Source organism: Argentina silus (genome assembly GCF_951799395.1).
Source record: "Argentina silus genome assembly, chromosome: 2".
Classification (NCBI taxonomy): domain Eukaryota; kingdom Metazoa; phylum Chordata; class Actinopteri; order Argentiniformes; family Argentinidae; genus Argentina; species Argentina silus.
The window spans coordinates 29,565,229-29,585,228 of NC_139656.1; the positions used below are offsets into that span (position 1 = coordinate 29,565,229).

The 20,000-nt window shown below is 42.5% G+C and overlaps 2 protein-coding genes across 3 annotated transcripts in view; one reads left to right on the forward strand and one right to left on the reverse strand.

The window, feature by feature from the left end:
* The window catches only part of smarca1 (SNF2 related chromatin remodeling ATPase 1), a 13,670-nt gene extending 5,687 nt beyond the window's left edge, over positions 1-7,983 (reverse strand). The window contains exons 1-14 of the mRNA XM_083697547.1: positions 7,859-7,983; positions 6,941-7,030; positions 5,149-5,315; positions 4,819-4,919; positions 4,582-4,682; positions 4,268-4,447; positions 3,984-4,139; positions 3,639-3,770; positions 3,058-3,126; positions 2,731-2,840; positions 2,344-2,570; positions 1,725-1,846; positions 1,027-1,179; positions 136-268 (exon numbers count right to left, since the gene is read on the reverse strand). Coding sequence (XP_083553673.1) covers positions 136-268; positions 1,027-1,179; positions 1,725-1,846; positions 2,344-2,570; positions 2,731-2,840; positions 3,058-3,126; positions 3,639-3,770; positions 3,984-4,139; positions 4,268-4,447; positions 4,582-4,682; positions 4,819-4,919; positions 5,149-5,315; positions 6,941-7,030; positions 7,859-7,915 — 1,798 coding nt within the window. The 5' untranslated portion in view covers positions 7,916-7,983. The remainder of the gene's footprint in view (positions 1-135; positions 269-1,026; positions 1,180-1,724; positions 1,847-2,343; positions 2,571-2,730; positions 2,841-3,057; positions 3,127-3,638; positions 3,771-3,983; positions 4,140-4,267; positions 4,448-4,581; positions 4,683-4,818; positions 4,920-5,148; positions 5,316-6,940; positions 7,031-7,858) is intronic.
* Positions 7,984-12,194: 4,211 nt separating this feature from the next.
* The window catches only part of gab3 (GRB2 associated binding protein 3), a 12,757-nt gene continuing 4,951 nt past the window's right edge, over positions 12,195-20,000 (forward strand). For both annotated transcript variants that reach the window (XM_083665041.1, XM_083665042.1), the window contains exons 1-4: positions 12,195-12,452; positions 16,060-16,363; positions 18,705-18,876; positions 18,970-19,457. In XM_083665041.1, the coding sequence (XP_083521167.1) occupies positions 12,381-12,452; positions 16,060-16,363; positions 18,705-18,876; positions 18,970-19,457 (1,036 nt within the window). In that variant the 5' untranslated portion in view covers positions 12,195-12,380. The remainder of the gene's footprint in view (positions 12,453-16,059; positions 16,364-18,704; positions 18,877-18,969; positions 19,458-20,000) is intronic.

Sequence of the window (20,000 nt, forward strand, 5' to 3'; positions counted from 1 at the left end):
TGAAATATTTTCATAATAATGTGGTAAGACTTAAAGACCACATAAAAACGAAAAATGTTATGTCTCCCATTGAATAACTGCTTTGGGATAAAACATTTTTTTTTTTTTTTTTTTTGAAAAAGCCATGCTGAATACCTTGTTGTATAACAATGGAGTCTAGCCTCAATTTCATCTCAGCTCTCTCTACAATCCTCTCTTCGACTGTATTATCAGTGATGAGGCGAAACACACGCACTGGTTTCTTCTGACCAATTCTATGAGCCCTGTCCTAGAGGGTCAAAAACAAAGACACTGATTGCCTTACTTTAACAAGTGTCTACATTTCTCTGAAACAAGACACATTTCACAAGCACATAAACATGGTACACGTTTGTAGAATATAATACTCATATCATTGTTGCCAGAATTGTCGTCTGCATGACGTCTGGTGTTGAAAACAAGATCAATTATACCAGGATTTCGTACTTATGCCTAATAATTACTTTTCAAGAAGTCAGGGGGAGGTAGTGGAGAATAGCGAGTGCCAAGAAATTCCATGCAGGAATACAAAACAGAATTTGAGGAAGCAGTCTTGGGATTGCAGGTGTTGTCAGAGCAGCACTCGGGGAGGAGAGAGACGTCTGACCAGGACCACAGCCTGACCAGGACCACAGCCTGACCAGGACCACAGCCTGACCAGGACCACAGCCTGGTCCAAACATCTCGCTCTCGTCCCTGACTGCTGCTCCACCTTTTTTGAGCTGGGTAATTCCTTTTTCATGACATGTTATTATATGTTATATGTCATTACTAACCCTAACCCTAAACCCTTTGGGTACTTTTGATTGTGTGCATGACACTAAAAACAACCCAGTTTTACCTGTAAACCCAAGAGTGCTTCCGCGTCCTTAGTTTTCTATTTCCTGGAAGGAATTTTTGGGCACTCCACTATTCTCCACTATCCGTTACAAATGTTCAATAAATACTTTTGTTTTTAAATATTTGTAAATAGACACCCAAGTAAGACACAGCTGAGGTGTTTCTGACCATGGCTTGCAGGTCCACTTGAGGGTTCCAGTCAGAGTCATACAGGATGACCACGTCTGCAGTAGCCAGGTTAATGCCCAGCCCGCCCGCTCTGGTGCTCAACATGAAAATGAACTTGCTACTGTTTGGTGCGTTGTAGCCCTCTATGGCTTGCTATAAAAATGTTCATAAAGAAAAGGCATGTTATACTGTATATACTTATATATAAAAGGCATGTTATAATGTATATACTTATATATAAAAGGCATGTTATACTGTATATACTTATATATAAAAGGCATGTTATAATGTATATACTCATATATATAAGGCTATTTGGAGTATAGTAAAATCTACTGTTTACATGTAGTTGTGTATTCAAGTCTTCAAGCAGTATACTGTCTCTTAGAAAAATGTTTCCCTAAAGGGTTCTTCAGTTGTCCCTCTTGGAGAACACTTTGAAGAACCTGTATGAAGAACTATTTTGGGGGTTCCATGTAGAACCTTTTCCACGGAAGGTTCTAAATGGCACCCAAAAGGGTTCTACATGGAACCCAAAAGGGGTCTACATGGAACCCAAAAGGGTTCTTCAAAGGGTTCTCCCACAGGGACAGCCGAAGAAACCTTTATGGTTCTAGGTAGCACCTTTTTTTCTAGAAGTGTATACTGTAGCGCTCTATGGTTTCTGTGGGAGTCTGTGGTTCTGGAGTCTCCCCTACCTGTCTAGCTTCATGTGGAGTGTTCCCATCTAGACGGCAGTACTCAAAACCTCTCCACATGCAGTAGTCCTCCAGGATGTCCAGGACTCTGGTCATCTGACTGAAGATCAGGACTCTGGACCCTGGCAAACCAATGAGACCAAACACCAATGAGGCCATGAGGGAACAGCGTACACATCAGGTCACACGGCTCTGGCTTAATCTCCACAGAAGGAGACAATTATTCATGAGGTTTCTTGCGAAGGCAGGAAGGTTTCATTATTGTGATTTTAAATGAGCATGGCTGATTTGAGTCAAATTAACTTTTCTCATATAAAAAGCTTTGTGAGCAAATGATAAATTCAACATGTGAATCCTGATATCCTTCAACAGTATGCAACCATTTGGGCATTGAGAATTGAATCATTTCCCGTTTCACATAACCAATTCCTTGCCCTTCACCAGCCGCTTCAAGGCATCCGGGTTGGCACAGAAAATCCTTACAAAGTCAGAAACAACTGCAAAATGTTATATGGCATAAACATTTAAAAATGTACTGTATTCTTCCTTTAAATTCCTTTCCTCATCATTTGTTGGGGAACCTAATGCATTTATTGAACTCTCAAAGAGGGTGAAGCACCTTGCTCCTGGACTTTGGGGAGCAGTTTGTCCAAGGCCACCATCTTGCCGCTGTTGGTGACCAGGTGAGTGTCGGTGGTGTAGGGAGGGCCAGGCTCTGCCCCGTCAAACAGGTACGGGTGGTTGCAACACTTCCTCAGCTGCATTAGGATGTTCAACAGACGCATCTTGTCCATCTTTCCTGCTGAATTGAGGATGTCGATGTCCTTCATCAAAATCCTTGTGTACCTGAGATACATCAAAGAACAGATAAAAATGCAATTTTTGGCTTTGTTCACCACGCCAGAAAGAAATTGGATTGAATTTCATTAGAAGAAAGGTTAAAGGTTACAGTGTATGGGTGACAGTGGGAGAGAAAAGATGACTACAAAATGTGTAAAACACGTACCATTCTCTCTGCATCTTACTCAGTCCCAGGTAGATTTTCACCTCTTTCTTTGGAGGGAGGCTTTTCTCCACCTCAGCTTTGATGCGGCGCAGAAGGAAAGGCCTCAACACCTGAACAAAGAAGAATGAAAAAAAAAAATGAAAAAATATCTAACGAAAGTGTGAATAACTCACAGTAAGTCAACACACATTTATTTGCATCATGTAGGCCGATGTATTTCTTTATATTGGCTGTTATTCAGTATTTTCAACAAACGAGCGGAAAAGGAAAATGAGGAGGGCTCTGGTGTGAACTCTCTGAGGGCAGTGGGTGTAAAACACAACGTACCGCATGCAGTCGCTCCACCAGTTTCTGGTCCCCCAGACAGTTGTTTGTATCAAACCAGGAATCAAAGTCCTGAGGATCAAATGAAAACGGTCCTTTATTTTCAATGCATAAAGATTTCCATAAAAGTTAACAGTCTTTCGGGGAAAAATCACAATGAGAAGGGAGGATTGTGCTTCGGATTCAGAGGAGCAGAGCGGGGTGTATTATAGAAAGGGACAGCACAGAATACATATGATCAGCCACAGCCTCCAGGGAGGCATCCAAGGCCAACTCTGAGGGCCTGACAGTCGTAGGGAGCTGTGCCTAAGGCTAGCTTTCCTTGCTTGGCACATCTGGGAAAGTCAAGAGGCACTTCACATGGGCCCGAAAAGTTCAGTGACAGACTGAGGCTCATTGAAATAGACAATATTAAGGTAGTGCTGGAGGGCCTTTCGAGACAAAACAACAAAATAATGCAGTTCATTTCGCCTGGAGCAACAGAGCATGTCAGGGATATTTTTTACCAGCCCCATTGGGTATTCTAATTCTAAGGACGGGAATATGGCTAGAAGAATAAAGGGAGAGACAAGGGAAGGACTTACGTTGGCAGAGTTGAACACATCTGGTAAGAGGAAGTTGAGCAGTGACCACAACTCATGGAGGTTGTTCTGTAAGGGCGTTCCAGTTAGAAGGAGCCGGTTGGTCGTTTTAAACTCACGAACAATCTCAGAGAGCTGGGTTGGGACAGAGTTGGAAGGAACAATCTCAGAGGGCGTGATACATTTCAAGATTAAATTAAAAATGAATTTGAATTGAGCAGAAATGTGCATTAGGAAGAATACAAGACTATACTCACTTAAATACAAAACCTTAGAACATCAGGCACAGAGTGGTCATGGTCCAGCAAAAGGGAGCTGGGACACACAAAATCATTTTGCAATCCATACCTTGGACTTCTCATTTTTGATCCTGTGAGCTTCGTCAATGACAAGGTATCTCCAGTTGAACTTCTTGAAGACTGATTTCTCTCTGATGACCATTTCATAGGATGTGACACAAACATCCCATTCTCCTGGCATCATGACATCACGGATGAACGCAGCCTGGAAATGGCCAATAAGGTGAAAGTTCATCAAATGACTCATTAGCAGTCTTTGTTACAATAAGGGTGTTATTACAGGGCAAATTGTGAATCAATATCAATTGTGAGAAAATAAAAACCACTGCACACTCTTGCGTCCTTGTCACCAATGAGACAGACAGCCTTGAGGGTGGGCACCCAGCGCTTGAACTCATTCATCCAGTTGTGGAGTGTTGATTTAGGCACCAGAACCATGTGAGGGCCTGGGATGTTCCTGTAATGCTTCAGGTACCCCAGCAGAGCAATGGTCTGGAGGGTCTTCCCCAAGCCCTGTGATCAATACACAAATAAAAAAACAGCCTAAGTTCAAATACAGTGAATAATGATAACTACCAACCACTGGTGCGTATTTCTGGTAAAAGAACATCAACCATCAGGCCTATGTGTTTTTAAAGTAGTCATACCATCTCATCAGCCAGGATTCCATTAATGCCATTCTCATAAAGGGAGATCATCCAATTAAGACCTCTGACTTGGTAATCTCTTAGTGTTCCATTTTTTACATCTGGAAAAATTGTTGAAACGATCGTTAAAAAACAAACAAATAAAACCATTATCAGCTGTTCACAAATGGCTGGTAATTGTCATGAAAGGTAGAAAAATGGCTAAATGGTTCTACTGAGGGGACAGTGAAAACATACAGGATGGGGACTCTTCAAATCGAACCAAAACGTTGGCAGCCTTCCTGCTCTCAGATAATAACTCCTCATCTTCCTCTTGTTCTGTGCGTCGGTGGCGGTTACTGAAAACAAGGTGACAGACAAGTAAATTAATTAAACACCTTTATATTAAATCAAACACCTTTATATACAGTGCACTTTGCAGAGATACAGTGCACTTTGATTATTTATGATGTATGCATGAAGACAGCTTGGTTATCAAGAGTAACAGAGATATAGGCCTGTCCATTAGAATTGTGTTGTTGTTCAAGTTAAAAGCCGGACCGCTTGACCAAAATAGAAGTCACTTACTCTCCAACAGAGAGAAGATTTTGTTTTTCATCCTGTTTGATTCGAGGTCGCCCAAGTTTCACTTTCAGGGGTGAAGTAGGGGACTTCTGGGATGCAGGCTGGATAAAGTGGGCAAAGAGTTCCGTTTGCTTCAACAGAAACTCAAACCGATTTGCTCTGTCTGTTTTCTAAAAAAGAAAGAAAGAAAGAAAATGGAGGACAGGAAAAAAGAACAGAAATACATCAATACCTGTTAGTTGTTGATACAAAATGAGATATCATTTAACTACAATATCATGCCAATTTTTAATCTCTATCCTCTCTTGCAGACCCAGCAGTCTGTGCCATTTTACAATGATTTTAGTCAGAAAATCATAGTTTTAGTGGAAATATTTCATTTTGGCTTAAAATTCCAAATCTCCAATTGCCTCTTAGAGTGAAAAGTCACATGCTGTGTGATGTCACGTAGGATTGTGTATGAGGCGACTTGCTTTACCAGCTGGTGGGGAGGACTGACAGGTTTCTCTGGCTGGAACTAATCCCACTTTACTGTTTTGATGTGCATTTTCGCAAAATGAGGAAGTGAAAATAGCCTTTAAAATAGTGTCTACACTCTCTCTATCACCTGTATTACTGACTAACTGCACCTTGCACTTCTACAGATTTACCACAAATGGCAAAAGTTGTTTTTCTAAAATACCTGGCCCAGAATTCAATCAATGATTACATTATATCACATGGTTATCACTACTGTATTTTCCCTGCAAATGCAATATTATATGTAAAATTCAATTATTATTTTATAGATTTTGCAAGACAATTATACACAATTGCTAACAACCCCAGTACCTTGGGTATGTTATGTATGTGTATCTGTCTCTGTCTTGGCTTGTATCTTGTGTATCTGTAGGTCAGATCTACACCAAAGCTTTAGAGTGGGCCTGGACCAACTCCAATGGACGCACAAGCTTCAATTATACAATCCAGAGGACGATGGTTCCCCCTTGGAGTATGGTTCCTCTCAAGGTTTCTTCCTCCCAGGGAGTTTTTCCTTGCCACCGTGCCCTATGTCCGCCCCCCCCCCCCCCCCCCTCTCTGGGGAGTTTTTTGCTTGGGAGTCTATGGTTCCTTAATAGTTCATATTGTCTGTATTGTATTTATTGTTTATTTATTTTATGTTTAGTATTGTTCTTGTTGTGAGTCACAGTTGAACTGGATGGATCTTGTATGTCTGCGTATCAAAAAATAATTTAAAAAAAACAATTCTGCATGCCTAATATATTCTACATGCAAAAACCAGAAAGATTCTCTCCCCTCCCCCTCTTCTCCTCATACTCAGGATCCACCCCCCACCCCGTCCCGTCTCCCCCATCCCCCTCTTCTCCTCCCTCCCCCCTCACCCTCTTCTCCTCATACCCCGTCCCGTCTCCCCCATCCCCCTCTTCTCCTCCCTCCCCCCTCACCCTCTTCTCCTCCCTCACCCTCTTCTCCTCATACCCCGTCCCGTCTCCCCCATCCCCCTCTTCTTCTCCCTCCCCCATCCCCCTCTTCTCCTCCCTCCCCCTCACCCCGTCCCGTCTCCCCCACCCCCCTCTTCTCCTCCCTCCCCCCTCACCCTCTTCTCCTCATACCCCGTCCCGTCTCCCCCATCCCCCTCTTCTCCTCCCTCCCCCCTCACCCTCTTCTCCTCATACCCCGTCCCGTCTCCCCCATCCCCCTCTTCTCCTCCCTCCCCCATCCCCCTCTTCTCCTCCCTCCCCCCACACCCTGTCCCGTCTCCCCCACCCCCCTCTTCTCCTCCCTCCCCCCTCACCCTCTTCTCCTCATATTCAGGATCCACGTCCCCCTCAACTTTTGGAACAGCCTTTGGAGGTGGTTTCAGCTGAAATGGGGGATCTTCCACCTGGAAATAAAAAGTAGGCAACTTTGTGATTTCTGCATTGCTAATACTGTTCTCTATTCTATTTTTGTGCACAAATATTCTTCTCTTTTTTTGCATTTTCAGCACAACAGCAAAGTATTACCTATATTACAGTAAAGTCTTGACCATTTCAGGGATCATGGTCTGCTCTCAATCATAGATATTTCAACCACACTGTCATTCAACGTATACATTGCACACATCTTAGCCTAGATCTATGATTTGATGTGGATCTGGTTGCACATTGTGATGGATACAACTGTCCTCAATGCACTTGACACACAGAAGTGATATGCTTGCATTTAGGGTCAAGTGTCTGGACGAGATTAATGTGTGTCCGACGTCAAGCTACGGTATTCAATCACTCAGCTAACGTAGCCTATTCTTCATCATACTGTAGCCAAACAAACTTGACATTCAACCAACGCGCAACAAGCAGACAGCTGTTGAGAGGAGACAGCTGGTTTGAGGCTGCAGGCGGCCAATGTGCTGTTCCGGGCTGGAGTGAATGTGACAGAAGACAAGCTACAGTGGGGTCGGGCTGGGAATCGGAGGCTACGCTACTGGTCACAATTCTGCAGCTTTAAAAGTCTGTGGGGATATTCAATTGTATTCCAAAAAGCCTTTAGATTGCACGGGGACGAGCATTGTACAGCCCTTTGGTCCACTAACATCTGTAAAGAGCGAGGCAGATGTGGAGCCTCCTTCCCGCCATGTTCCCCCTCGGCCCCCCTGAATGAACAATACAGCAAACTTATACACACTGTATCTCCAATATCTGCAAAAGAAGATGTCCGCTTCTATGCTTACCTCCTCCGCCTCGAGTTCGGGCTCTTTTGAAGTTGACGGAACCTCTTCATCTGACATTATGGCGACAAAATGTTTGTCATGAGTTATTTTAGACCTGGCTGTGTAAGTTCAACATGGCAATAAAGCTTGCTACGTCATATCAGACTGTACATAAAAAGCATACGCCCCCTTGGTGAGAACGTCTCGCGTGTATACAGCAGGGAAATACCGCGATGACACCGTCTGGGTCTGACAATGTGGGTAAGTATATGACTGAACACAAGAGGGCGATCGGCGATAGCTGTGAAAGTGTAGATGTCTAGTTCAGCATAAATTCAGGATTATTATTTATTTGATCTTTTATTAAACTTTTATTTTAGGCAGCGGACCAAAGTCTCTTTTTCGGAGGAGCCCTGCTTACAAACATGAAACACATCATAAATGTACATTCAAGTTACAAACATAATTCGTTAATTACATATCAATTACGAAATCAATTTACACAATATAATCAATTAAACCATGTACATGCCTCAGGTGACAGGTCTTTTATTAAGGTCTTAAACTGACCAAGTAACGCATAATAATCTAATTTGAGTACGCTTTGAAGATCGTTCCAAGTAGTCCAAAACTAAAGGCCTATTTACCTAGTTAAGACGAAACGTGTGGAACTGGTTTGGTACTCTGAGAAAATGCAAGTGGAGAAGGGAAGTCAGGTAAAATTTAAGTTTCTGTAGAATAGCTTCATATATGCACTCACTGAACACTTTATTAGGAACACCTGTACACCTTCTCATGGTGGAGGTGGTGTAATGGTGTGGGGAATGTTTTCTTGGCACACTTTGGGCCTGTTAATACCAATCAAGCATCGCTTGAATGCCACAGCCTATTTGAGTATTGTTGCTGACCATGTGCATTCCCTCATGGCCACAATTGACCCATCTTCTAATGGCTACTTCCAGCATGATAATGCACCATGTCACAAAGAAAAAATTGTCTCAAACTGGTTTCATGAACATGACAATGAGTTCAGTGTTCTTCAGTGGCCTTCCCAGTCACTGGATCTGAATCCAATAGAATACCTTTGGGATGTGGTAGAACGGGAAATTCACAGCTTGAAAGTGCAGCTGAAAAATCTGCAGGAATTGCGTGATGCAATCATGTCATCATGGACCAGAATCTCAAAGGAACATCTTGTGGAATCAATGCCACAAAGAATTGAGGCTGTTTTGAGAACAAAGGGAGGACCAGTATTAGTATAGTGTTCCTAATAAAGTGTTTGGTGAGTGTATAGAGGAGCCAATGTTGGGCCCTTCTACAAGACAGGGATGGCCATCCTACAGATTGATATAACGTACAAAGGCTACGAAACCAGTTATAATTATACACTAAATCCAATTATTTTAATGTGGTGGTGGCTGCATGGATAACATTATATCTCCGTAGTAAAGAACTGGTAGACCGTTGCCGGAAACAATTTTCTTCCTGTCCTCTATAGTAAATTAGGACCTATTCCCGTACAAGAATCCAACTTTCATTTTCAGTTTCATTTTGGTTAGGGTATCTACATGCGTTTTAAAAGACAATTTGTCATAAATCCAGATTCCTAGATATGTATAGTGCATTCCGAAAAGTATTCAGACCCCTTCACTTTTTCCACATTATGTTATGTTACAGCCGTATTCTAAAATGGATTCAATTCATTTTTTTTCCTCATCAATCTACACACAATACACAATAATGACAAAGCAAAAACAGGTTTTTAGAAATTGTTGCTAATTTATTAAAAATTAAAAAATTAAATATCACATTTACATAAGTATTCAGACTCTTTACTCAGTACTTTGTTGAAGCACCTTTGGCAACGATTACAGCCTCAAGTCTTCTTGGGTATGATGCTACAAGCTTTGCACACCTGTATTTGGGGAGTTTCTCCCATTCTTCTCTGCAGATCCTCTCAAGCTCTGTCAGGTTGGATGGGGAGCGTCGGTGCACAGCTATTTTCAGGTCTCTCCAGAGATGTTCGATCGGGTTCATGTCCGGGCTCTGGCTGGGTCAATCAAGGATATTTAGAGACTTGTCCCAAAGCCACTCCTGCGTTGTCTTGGCTGTGTGCTTAGGGTCGTTGTCCTGTTGGACGGTGAACCTTCACCCCAGTCTGAGGTCTTGAGCGCTCTGGAGCAGGTTTTCATCAAGGATCTCTCTGTACTTTGCTCCGTTCATCTTTCCCTTGATCCTGACTAGTCTCCCAGTCCCTGCAACTGAAAAACATCCCCACAGCATGATGCTGCCACCACCATGCTTCACCTTAGGGATGGTATTGGCCAGGTGATGAGCGGCGCCTGGTTTCCTCCAGACGTGACGCTTGGCATTCAGGCCAAAGAGTTCAATCTTGGTTTCATCAGACCAGAGAATCGTGTTTCTCATGGTCAGAGAGTCCTTTACGTGCCTTTTGACAAACTGATGTTTGTCCTTTTGGAAGGTTCTCCCATCTCCACAGAGGAACTCTGGAGCTCTGTCAGAGTGACCTTTGGGTTCTTGGTCACCTCCCTGACGATGGCCCTTCTCCCCCTATTGCTCAGTTTGGCCAGGCAGCCAGCTCTAGGAAGAGTCTTGGCTGTTCCAAACTTCTTCCATTTAAGAACGATGGAGGCTACTGTGTTCTTGGGGACCTTCAATACTGCAGACATATTTTTGTACCCTTCCCCAGATCTGTGCTTCAACACAATCCTGTCTCGGATGTCTATGGACAATTCAAGACCTCATGGCCTAGTTTTTGCTCTGACATGCACTGTCAACTGTGGGACCTTATATAGACAGGTGTGTGCCATTCTAAATCATGCACCTGAGCTCAATTTCGAGTGTCATATCAAAGGGTATGAATACTTATGTAAAGATGATATTAAAAAATTTTCTTTTTCATAAATTAGCAACTTGTTTTTGCTTTGTCATTATGGGGTATTGTGTGCAGATTGATGAGGAAAAAAAATAATTTCATCCATTTTAGAATAAGGCTGTAACATAGCAAAATGTGGAAAAAGTGAAGGGCTCTGAATACTTTCCAAATGCACTGTATAGGATGTGACCCTCTCTATTTGAGCAGTGTTCAGGATACAGACATAGAGGTCTGTGGAATTTGCGTTGTGAGCCCTGGAGAACAGCATACAGTCTGAGCAATTTTAGAATAAAGTTGAAGGCAGTCTGTAGATCATCCATAGCCTGCTGCATCAAGGAAGCACATGAATAAACAATGGTGTCATTGGCATACAGGTGTAATTTACAGTTAGTTAAAAGGGAACCAATATTGTGAATATAGATAGTGAGGAGCATCGGTCCTAAATTGCAACCTTGAGGTACTCCTTTAGCGACGTCTATGAACTGGGATCGCAAACCATCAGCCACAATAGATTGAGTTCTGTCAGTTCAGTTGTTCTGGAACCAATTACAAGCAGTTTTATTCAAGCCAACGCAAGGCAGTCTTTCCAATAATAAAGAGTGATCCAAAGTGTCGAACGCTTCAGGCAGATCAATAAAGAGGGCTGCACAGTCTTCCTCATATCAAGAGTATTAACAATGTCGTTTATCACTAGAGATGCAGCGTGCTTGTTGCTATGACCAGCCCTAAAGCCAGATTGACAATTATTCAAGACACAGTTGTAATTTGGAAAGGTACGAAGTTGGACATTTACATTAACTGTTTCTAGCAACAGTTGGAATTGGACTATGGTTATTTAAGTCACTAGGGTCGCCTCCTTTATGAAGCGGGAGCACCTGTGCCACCTTTTATATCTTCGGGACCACACCAGTCCAAATTGACAAGTTAGGATGTCTCACAAGCATTGCAATGGTATGGTATATGATATTATGTATTTTTCTCAGTATATTGCCCGAGCTCAACATTCTTTTTATTCATTATATTAACATTATTTGTTATTTCATTTTTATTTGATGTCTTTATAGATTTCTATTATATCATACAATCTTAAATTAAATTAATGAATGCTGTTGTGTATTATTGTTCATTTGCAAGTCTGCGAGACCAAGGTTATTCTTTGGTTCATTGTGAACATGGGAGGGCTTATGTGACAGATGGCCAGAAGTCCCTTCACAGCACTTTTCAGGCAGTTCAGATCTACAGCTCATCCACATGCGTGCTACTCTGTTTATTAAATGTCTTAGTCATGTAGAAAAGGATACCTCCTCCCACATCTACTCTGCAACCCCCCCCCCCCCCCCCCCCCCGCGCTCTCTCTCTCTGTCAGACCCACACACATACAGACACAAGCTTACACACGCCACCCCCCTCTCTCTCCCTTGCTCTCTCTCACTCTCTGTCTCTCTCTCTCTCTCTCTCTCTTTTCTCTCCCTCTCCCCTTGTCTGTCAGTGTGATCAATGGCTTGACTTCCTCCTTTTTTGTGCGGCTGTAGGCTGTATACAAAAACACAGGATTTGCCTGGTGCTGCTCTCAGTTTCACAGCAGCAGTAGCGGTGCTTGGAGACAATTCTGTCTAGAAAACACGCCGGATTCACTCTGCAGTCAAGATGAGTGCAGGGGATGTGGTCTGCACCGGCTGGCTCATCAAATCTCCTCCGGAGAAGAAACTAAAGAGATATGTGAGTGCGGGAACAGGCTGGGCGGGTGGGTGGCTTATGTCTATTGTGATGCATTCTACCCAAGCAGGAGTAGTACCTTCCTGCTGCAGAGCTCCGTGTGTGTGTGTGTGTGTGTGTGTGTGTGTGTGTGTGTGTGTGTGTGTGTGTGTGTGTGTGTGTGTATGCGTGTGTGTGTGTGTGTGTGTGTGTGTGTGTGTATGCGTGTGTATGCGTGTGTGTGTGTGTGTGTGTGTGTGTATGCGTGTGTGTGTGTGTGTGTGTGTGTGTGTGTGTGTGTGTGTGTGTGCGTGCATGCGAGCATGTGTGTGTGTGATTCTCAGCCATCAGCACTGCTATGCCGTTAGTTTCCAAGATACTGTTGGTGGATCTTTTAGATGAGGCTTGGGTGTGTGGAGTCATGACCGGTATAAACAATGTTTTTATGCAACCTTCCTTCTGCCTTCTTCCTCATCTTATTGTGGGGGCATAGGATCTGCTGTTGCAGTGCTAGCTATGCTGCCATGCATCACCACTGCATTGGGAAAACAACATTTGGATGTCCTCTCAGTAAATATAGAGGTCTTTATCTGCTATATCACCTGCCCCTCAGGCATTGCGTTTACAATGTAAAACTTTGTTTACAAATTCAAAGATGGGTTTGCCTGAACAGTGTTTTTTCAAACGCTTACATGTCATGACTAGCATTTGACCAGTAATGAACCGGGGACAAGTGTTTGTGTAGGGGTCATGTGAGAGTGTTGTTGTGTAGGGAAGGAAAGAGGGAGGCCACCCATTCTGGCATGTGTGTTGAGACTGTTAGCCTCTCTGTGAAATTTGGGTGTGTATTGCAAAACATGGGAAGTGCTGTCACTGCCAAGCAGTTCCAAATGACCTGACAGGCAGAAATGACCAGGGCTGTATGACAGGCAGAAATGACCAGGGCTTTATGACAGGCAGAAATGACCAGGGCTTTATGATGGCTATTTGCACTTCCTCTACAGAGGAGAAAACTAGCACAGAGGAAGGAGGGCTCTACTAATTCACTTGAGGGAGAGTGACTTCAGAGACGGTGTTTGGTGGAAAACAGTTCAAGGGCTCTGTGGAGGACACAGACAAACAGGAAGGACATGGTTTTCCATTCCAAGAACCAAATCATATACAATAGCAAAGTGTGTGGGCACAGAAGACTAATCACTCAAATGAAGGTACACATCCACTAGGTCTTTCAAACACTGATCAGACAGATAATCAGAGAGGGCAAGTCAATGGATCCACGTCACAGGCTGCTTACACTCTGTAATAGGCAAGGGTCACAGCGGTTTTTGCTGCTACTCATGCTGTTGTACAAACAAATTCAAACACACCAACACACCAGAGTCAAAGACATACAGGTAAGGGTAAATACAATACATGAAAGGATCAATAAGATAAAATGGTTCAATAATAACAGTTGATTAATAGTTGATTAATAGTTGAATACAACGTAATGGTTTACACACAGCTTAATGAAAAGTATTATATGAAATGATATATAATCCGAACTGATGGTATAGAACTATCCACACTTAAGTCATATTGATTAACACAGTTATTATCCATTACATGCAATACACTTAAATGTCATGTAGAATCATGGTAAGGTTCTCCCCACTTTGGCTTAGAGTGAGAGTTGGGCTTAGGCAGAATCAGGTCATTATCAACCACCAGGAAGTGTTTTAATGCATGCGTATTGAAGGGCTTTCTGAAGCGTGCGTATGCTGTATTTCCCCTCGTGTATATTTAGTGTGTTAAATATTCTCCCACTTAAACAGGCTTTACACTACAGAGCTCAACCAAGCTGATCTTAGCTGAGCTGTACTGAGCTGGCCTGGTTAAGCATTCACCATGGTTGCTGAAACAGTGCTGGAAAAGAACAATGTGAAAGGAAAATATGCAAGCCAACACAGTATGTTTCGGCCGGTGTATTGACTCACTGAACCTGTCCCTCTGATGATGAATATAAGCTGCCCTGATCTCTGTCATCTTTACCAGTACAATGTGGAGCAAATGAGGATTTAAAACTTGTCCAATGTTTATGGTAGATATGAAAGCGGTGTGGGCACAACAAGCCACAGTTTTGGTTTTAAACAAAGTGAACAAACTGTTTTTTGGAAACTCTCTGGAAAGATCGTTGCATAGAGGTATATTCCCAAAATACATCATTTGCAGCATTGCAGACGATGCCTAGTCAACAGAGATGGGAATCACAGGATTGACAATCCTCCTACAATGTTGTTGGCAATAGCTTTTTAGATTGTATTTGTTAGACATTAGTTGGCTGCTTTTCTTCAAATACTTCCAAAAATAAAATGAAAAAGAAGCAAAAGAAAGTTGTTATTTCATGGCTTCCAGTATTTCATGCCAACATCCATTCTTCTGATGAATAATACATGAATCACCTGAATGCTGAATTTATGAGGCAATGGTATAAAAATATAAAAATTCAAAGGTGCTGTTTGAAATGGCTCTAAATAATACATTGCAGAAGTTTGAAAAACAGACACTGTATGGAGGTCACTTATGAATATTTGACAGCAGCATCTAGATGTCCGTGTGAGTCATTGCTCACTTTAAATTAGCCTAAAAGTCCACCAACTAAAATAGTAATGATTCACCATCATACTTCATGTTACTGTTCAGTTTAAAAATAAAGGGCCACGCATTAAATGTAACTCACCAATAATACCCTAATCAAGAGGGTGGTAATGAACTACATAACACAACAGTGGATTGTAACTTGATTGCTTGTAGATCTTTCAAATGATGAGCATTATTGTTGTTGGGTTTATTACTCAAAAGCTACTGTATGCTGTTGACATTTTACAGTACATCACTTTTATTTACTTAAACCGATGCATTCATCTTTAATATTTTCCAATTCGGTAGTGACCAACTGCTGCAGAAATAGTTTTTTTCTTTATGTGTCTGACATTTTCTCCTGCATAGAATTAACTTCCTCTTCTTTGCACTTCTGGGAAACGTTGCTGTCAGTTCTGCACAACAACCAGACCAAAAGCAAGAAATAGGGTGTTGTCTAACTTGAGGTATGAATACTATGTTGCTAAATCTGCCCTTGAACATGGTCTCTGTGCTGTGACACTTGTTCCACGACTAAGCCTGTCCTTTCCATGGTGAATTGCATGTGGCATAAACTGATTGTCACAGGTCACAATGCAAAAGGACTACATGATCATCAGTGTTCAGTCACTGTCTGTAAGTGACAAACCGTAAAGATTATAGACATTTGTGTTAAGTTACAATTACATCTGTGTTAAGGTCTGTGATGGTTTTGTTAAATGACAGCTTCAGATCTACGCCATAAGATATCAAGAGACAGAGGAGTGCTATGTTACTGAGGCCTTGATGTAAACTAAAGTCACATAGAAATGCACCAAAACTAATAACCAAATACTCAAAGGCACATTTCGGAGCATGACAAAATGAAACCCTAACCCACGTAGTAAGGCATGAAAACAAATGTCCAGCCTGGACACTAATCAATACTTGTTACTGAGGTAACTGATGATTTGTGCTAGAGGACTTCAACCAGATTCATTTGTCTGACTGAACGTTCTCCGTCCCCCTGCAGGCGTGGAGGAAACGTTGGTTCGTGCTTCGAAGAGGCCGCATGTGTGGGAACCCAGACGTGCTGGAGTACTACCGAAGCAAGACGTCCAAGAAGCCCATCCGCACCATCGACCTGAGGGAGTGTGAGGTCCAAATGCAGACGGAGCAGCGCCTAGTCAAGCGGGAGTTCCAAAACCAGCACCTCTTCGTGGTGAAGACTTCTTCTCGAATCTTCTACCTGGTGGCCAAAACTGAAGAGGAGATGACCAACTGGGTCTACAGCATCAGTCAGATCTGCCACATCGGGCCACTGGATGATGGGACAGGTAAGGGCAGAGACAGTAGAAATATATTGTAGATATATGTTTAGTAAAAAAATATTCCTGAGGGCTTTCCTCCTTCGGCATGTGTGCGTGTGCGTGCGTGTGTGTGTGTGTGTGTGTGTGTGTATGTGTGTGTGTGCACGTGTGCGTGTGCGTGTGCGTGTGTGTGTGCGTGGGTGTGTGCAGGTTGCCAGTATTGTAGACTGACGTAACAGATCTATTGTCTATTGACATAGCTGTGTCTCAACAGCATGACATGCAAACCAATGAGTAAACACTGTTCATTTTTCATGTGTACATTTCGGCATTTGCATTTGCAAGAAACGTTTGTATTCCCAATGCTGCTCAGGCCATGTATCATATTGTATACTGCCTCTAAGTCCTCTGGCTCGAGAACCTTTTCAGACACAGCACATTCAATAGCATATGCAATGACATGATTTATTGTGTGTAAACTACATCACTTTAAATGAAAAGAGAACTTCATTTCTTTGAAGTTAGCTTACAGAGAATCCTTCTTATCTTTCTCCACGTACAGCAAAGACAGACAGACACACACACACATACACACTCCCTCCTAAAGACCTCTTCACCCCCACTACCCCCCTGTACAAGTTTCTCTCCTGTTAATAAAAAAAAAATCCTTCTTCTAGCATTGTGACTGCCTATGGCCCCTGGTCTGAGCATTGATTACTTTACCTTATGATGACTGATGGATAGATGATTCACTTACTTAAACAAATGTATTTGTTGTAAGTCACTTTGGATAAAGGCGTCTGCTAAATGCCATAAATGTAAATGTAACACACACACACACACACACACACACACACACACACACACACACACACACACACACACACACACACAAATAACACTACTCACATAATGACCATGGAGAACATTTAAAGCACGGCTATTGTTCATAGGCACTCCTCAGATATCATTTCATGCGTTTTACAAACATAAACACTTGTTTAAACAGATTTTTTGATGTTTTAATAAATTCAGTATTGTTCTAGTTTTTTTTGTGAAACTTGCGTTACAAACACTCCAAACAGCCCAAACTCTGCACAGACGTGCAAGTTCAGCCAGGGTGATTCTTGGCCATTCAGACACCAGCGGGAGAGCTCTGGATAAGAGCTGGCAGTTGGAACAGTTAGTAAAACATTGTTGTCTGTCAGGAATAGATAGAGCAGACATGATCTCGTAACAAAGAGAAGAGGAACATCTCCAAAACTCAGGCTTACACATTACTGGAAAAGATAACACAATGTGAGACATTAAGTCAATGAAACACCCAGACCTGGTTGATTGTTCAGTACACTAAAAAAATAAATGTCCTTAATTTATGGTAATCTAGTCGAGTCTGTGACTGGTTGGCTGGAATTCAGCGCTATGCTAAACCCACTCTGCATTAAAGAAACAACGTGCGCACTCCAAAAACGTACTCAAAAGTACAGTTTGGTGCTCAATCCTCGAAGAATATCTTAGTCATAATGACATGCATTAAATATTTGGGTTTAAAATGGATCCATTGTAGTGCTGTCAATTCTTTAATTTGCTAAAACCCACTGCAGACATAAAACATTTCTACAAAAAAGTAGTGTCATTGTTTTACAGGGTAAAACAATCTAAAACTCATTTGATTTTAATTACTTATATGTATATCTCAAGATGTCATGATGTTATGATATGCCTCTTATGCAAATGTATGTTGAAGTCAGCATTTAAATATTGTTTTCTGCTGAAAATTATAGTCGAAACAGTATGTCCTGAACCACAAATGTCGAGAATGATATGAGCGTGTAAAGCATTGATAGACATGGATTTGGAAATATAAAGAAATATTACTTATTTTATTTTTTTTATGGTCAATTTGACAGTCACTTATAATTTGACATTCATGTGTTAAAGTGTGTCGATGCTGTTGTGGTATGTGTATGCTACACATGTCATATATTTATGCAACATATGACTTGTTTACACAACATGTGTTGTGGATATACTGTGCCATAGTGGACATGTGTTTAGGAGAGGGGTTGCTCTGTTTAAATAGCTGTTTAAGTAGTTTAGTTACATGGTAGGGCCTTAGTCTAAGGTGGGCAAAAGCAAAAAAAAACCTCTCCTGTATGTCCATCCCTCTGCCCCCTGCTGGACATCACGTACAACTGCATTTCAAAGCCTTTGCTACAGTAACTACAGGCAGATCAGGAGTCCTGTCTTACTCTGTCACACTGACCTGCGCCATTCAGAGAGATTCTGATCACACTCTTTCTCCTGATCTCTCTCTCTCTCTCTCTCTCTCTCTCTCTCTCTCTCTCTCTCTCTCTCTCTCTCTCAGAATCAGAGGAAGGTTTCTCTCACACTCCGACCTCCCCACAGCCCTCACCTGCTATGTCATTCAGTGGCAGCCATGACCGAGCGGAGAGGCTAAGCCAATCAGAACCCAGCCATCCACTGGATTACCTCTTCCTGTCTCAGTGTGAGACAGGGGGGAGAATGAGCATCACCAGGTACAGTATCTGTAACCCTCAACCCTTGCACTCTGGATCAACATATTCTTGAAGTGAATGGACACACTATATATATATTTTTTTTTGTTGTAGATGTGACAGCTTTTCGACCTCGGAGAGATCTCTTGAACAGAATTCTTCGGACAATACTGCAGAGGATGTCTTTTTTTCCTCGCCCCCCTGCACTGATCCCTCACCGTCTCCCTTTCCCCATACGGGGCCCTGTCCGTCCCCCTTCCCCCACGTCAGGACCACCAACCCCCCCTTCAGTGCCCCGTGTGCCCCCACCTCCCAAGACAGACCGGGTGATTTCTCATCGTCCTCATCCACTCCACGGTCTCTCCACCACCATACGCCGGATGTCTTCCAGTTTGACAAGCCATATTCCTCCTCGATACTGGAGGTGACTAGTGATGGACAGACTCCCCCTCCTCTGCCCCCCAAGCCACTCCACCTATCAGATCAGCCCTCTGATGAGGGATCCAGTGGGTCGCTGGCAGGGAGCGGGCAGCGCCTCATTGGCCAAGCTGCACCAATCCCCAGGAGGATCTCTCTGTCAGGCCTCGACCATTATAGAAAAGGTATATTTAATATATACTCATGATATGTATTTACTTTTTTTACAGAGACACACACACACACACAGACAGACAGACAGACAGACACACACACACACACACACACACACACACACACACACACACACACACACACACACACACACACACACAGACACACACACACACACCCACACTGTGGTGTAAGTGTATAATAGCTACAGGGACATTGCACATTCATTAGCATTTCTGTAAATGTGCCAGTTGTAGCCAGCTGGCTAATTTACAACTGTAGTCTCTGGGCAGGTGTTTAGTATATTACATTTACGCTGTATGTATTGTATACCTTGCTGATACATGTACTGTATATATGTACTGTAGATAATGCAGAAATACACACTAACAGTACCATGTCTGTTTCATTACATTAGAATATTATTGTCTATAAAAGGTGATTTCCATCCCAGCCATTCCAGCCATACAGATTATATCTTTCTCATATTTGCCATTGTTGCTGTCCTATGACAGATGACAAACACCTTTATCAGTGATATTTCTTTTGTATTT